A 1,972-nucleotide genomic window follows, 5' to 3' on the forward strand; every position below is an offset into this window, starting at 1 on the left:
TTGTTCATTATACTCTTCTTCTAGCTCCGTAATCCATCTCCTCTCTAATTCTTGTTTTTTTCTTCTGCAAATCCTATCTGCCTCTTTCATTTTCTTCATGAATGAATTCTCCTGTATTAGATCTTGTTGTCCTGTTTATCATTTTCTTCCTTGCCTCATTTATCTCTTCCACTGCCTTTTTACAATCTTCATCACACCATCCTGCCCTTTGACCCTTTCTTCTAAACCTGAAACTTCTTCTGCACTTTCTTGTAGATCCTCTTTAATCATACTCCACTTCCCTTAAATTCTTTCCAGAGCCTCACACTTCTTCTGCAGTTCTGTTTCATACTTTTCGGATACTCCCTTCTCTTTCAATTTGGAAACATTGTATCTTTGTGGAGCTTTTCTCTTCCCTCTGGATCTATAGATGGCTGTGCATTGTCTGAATTTCCCTCTTACCATAAAATGATCCAAATCACAGTCCACCTCCTTGCAGCTATCAACTTCAAGGATGTCAGACGCATGTCCCCTGTCAATTACCATATGGTCAGTTTGATTAAAAGTAGTGCCATCTGGCGAGTTCCATGTGGCTTTCCTTATGTTCATTCTCTGGAGCGACATACTCTTCACTACCATTCCATTGCCCATGGCAAAGTCTATAAGTCTTTTTCCATTTTTATTTGACACACCAAGCAGGCTTTCATTTCCTACTATTTCTCTAAAAGCTTCTTCTTTTCCCACTTTTGCATTGAAGTCACCCATCACTATCTTAACATCATTCCTTGGTATGCCTTCTAATTGCTGTTACAGTCGACCATAAAACTCATCTTTCACTTCATCCTCATCATCTTCCGTGGGTGCATACACACGTACTAGTTCTCTCAGTGCTTGAACATTTTGACGATAAAGTGTTCTAAAAGGTTTTTCAAATTGTTTCAGATCCATATGGTGACGTATTTATGAGGGTGTCTAGAATTATCCGGCCTCAGGTGGGAACATCTGCAATATGAGTTGAGCGTTAGAAACATACCTGGTGAAGGCACTGTTCTGAAGTTGGCAGCCAAGCTGAGCATGGAACTGGACAGCCCTCTCCATGTTACCCTTAATACTGTTGGCGAGGTAGGTCTGGCTATTCTACCACTTCTGTAGCTGTAGAGGAGTTGAATGACAATGTTCAGTTTTTGTGAGGCAATCAACCCACTTACAAGTAAATTCTTCGAGTTCAAGTGCACTTATTTCAATGGTGTAATCATCTTTTGGACTTGAATTGCTGTGAGATATCTGATCAACAAAAGGAAAGTGTTAATTATTTAATTGCTAGGATAACAGATCTGCAGATTCGTGCCCATTCTTTCATTTTAGATAGTGAAAGTGTTAATATGGAGGAGGGTATTCCAAGTGTTAGTCATGTTTAGGGGGTGAGGTGTGACCAAGCTCAGAATTTGGATGGTTTGGTGTCTGATTCCTTTGCTAAGTTGCCGAATTCCATTATGTGCTTACTTAATGGTATTTCTGAGTTGATGAAATCAGTTGGGTTTGAGAGATGATGTGGTTACTTGGGCAGTTCGAGCGCCGTGCTGATGCTTTACAAGTTTCACATTCTGTTATTCTTTCCTTGCTGTATCCTTTGTCTTGAGATATGCTGAGTGATTTATTGCCTAGTGTCCTTATAAATCTGGGCTCCTTGGGTCAACTTAGGGCTCGAATAATAGAGAGAAAGTTACCGACATGTATTCACAAAGAACTTGAGTGCCTTTATTGTTGGCAAGTACAGGGTTCCAGTGAGAAGGTGATTCAAATCATTGAGTGTGTTCTGATGGCTGTTGCCACCTCAGACATGAATATTAGTGAACAGGATAGCATTTCTAATATTTTGGAAGGCATGAGGCCAGGAGATAGGTTGCGTTTCCTATTCGTTAATAAACCAACAACCTTTGTGAGTTAAATCAGATACTGGTCTCTAGTGAGGGCTTTAGGTTTGCTGACGAGC

At 40.3% G+C, this 1,972-nt stretch overlaps 1 protein-coding gene across 1 annotated transcript; it reads right to left on the reverse strand.

Moving 5' to 3' along the window:
- Positions 1-282: 282 nt before the first annotated feature.
- Positions 283-744, reverse strand: LOC126234243 (craniofacial development protein 2-like). Its single transcript, XM_049942936.1, has one exon. It carries the CDS (start codon positions 742-744, stop codon positions 283-285), a length of 462 nt encoding a protein of 153 aa, XP_049798893.1.
- Between the last annotated feature and the right edge of the window lie 1,228 nt (positions 745-1,972).

This window comes from Schistocerca nitens, chromosome 2 (assembly GCF_023898315.1).
Source record: "Schistocerca nitens isolate TAMUIC-IGC-003100 chromosome 2, iqSchNite1.1, whole genome shotgun sequence".
Lineage (NCBI taxonomy): Eukaryota > Metazoa > Arthropoda > Insecta > Orthoptera > Acrididae > Schistocerca > Schistocerca nitens.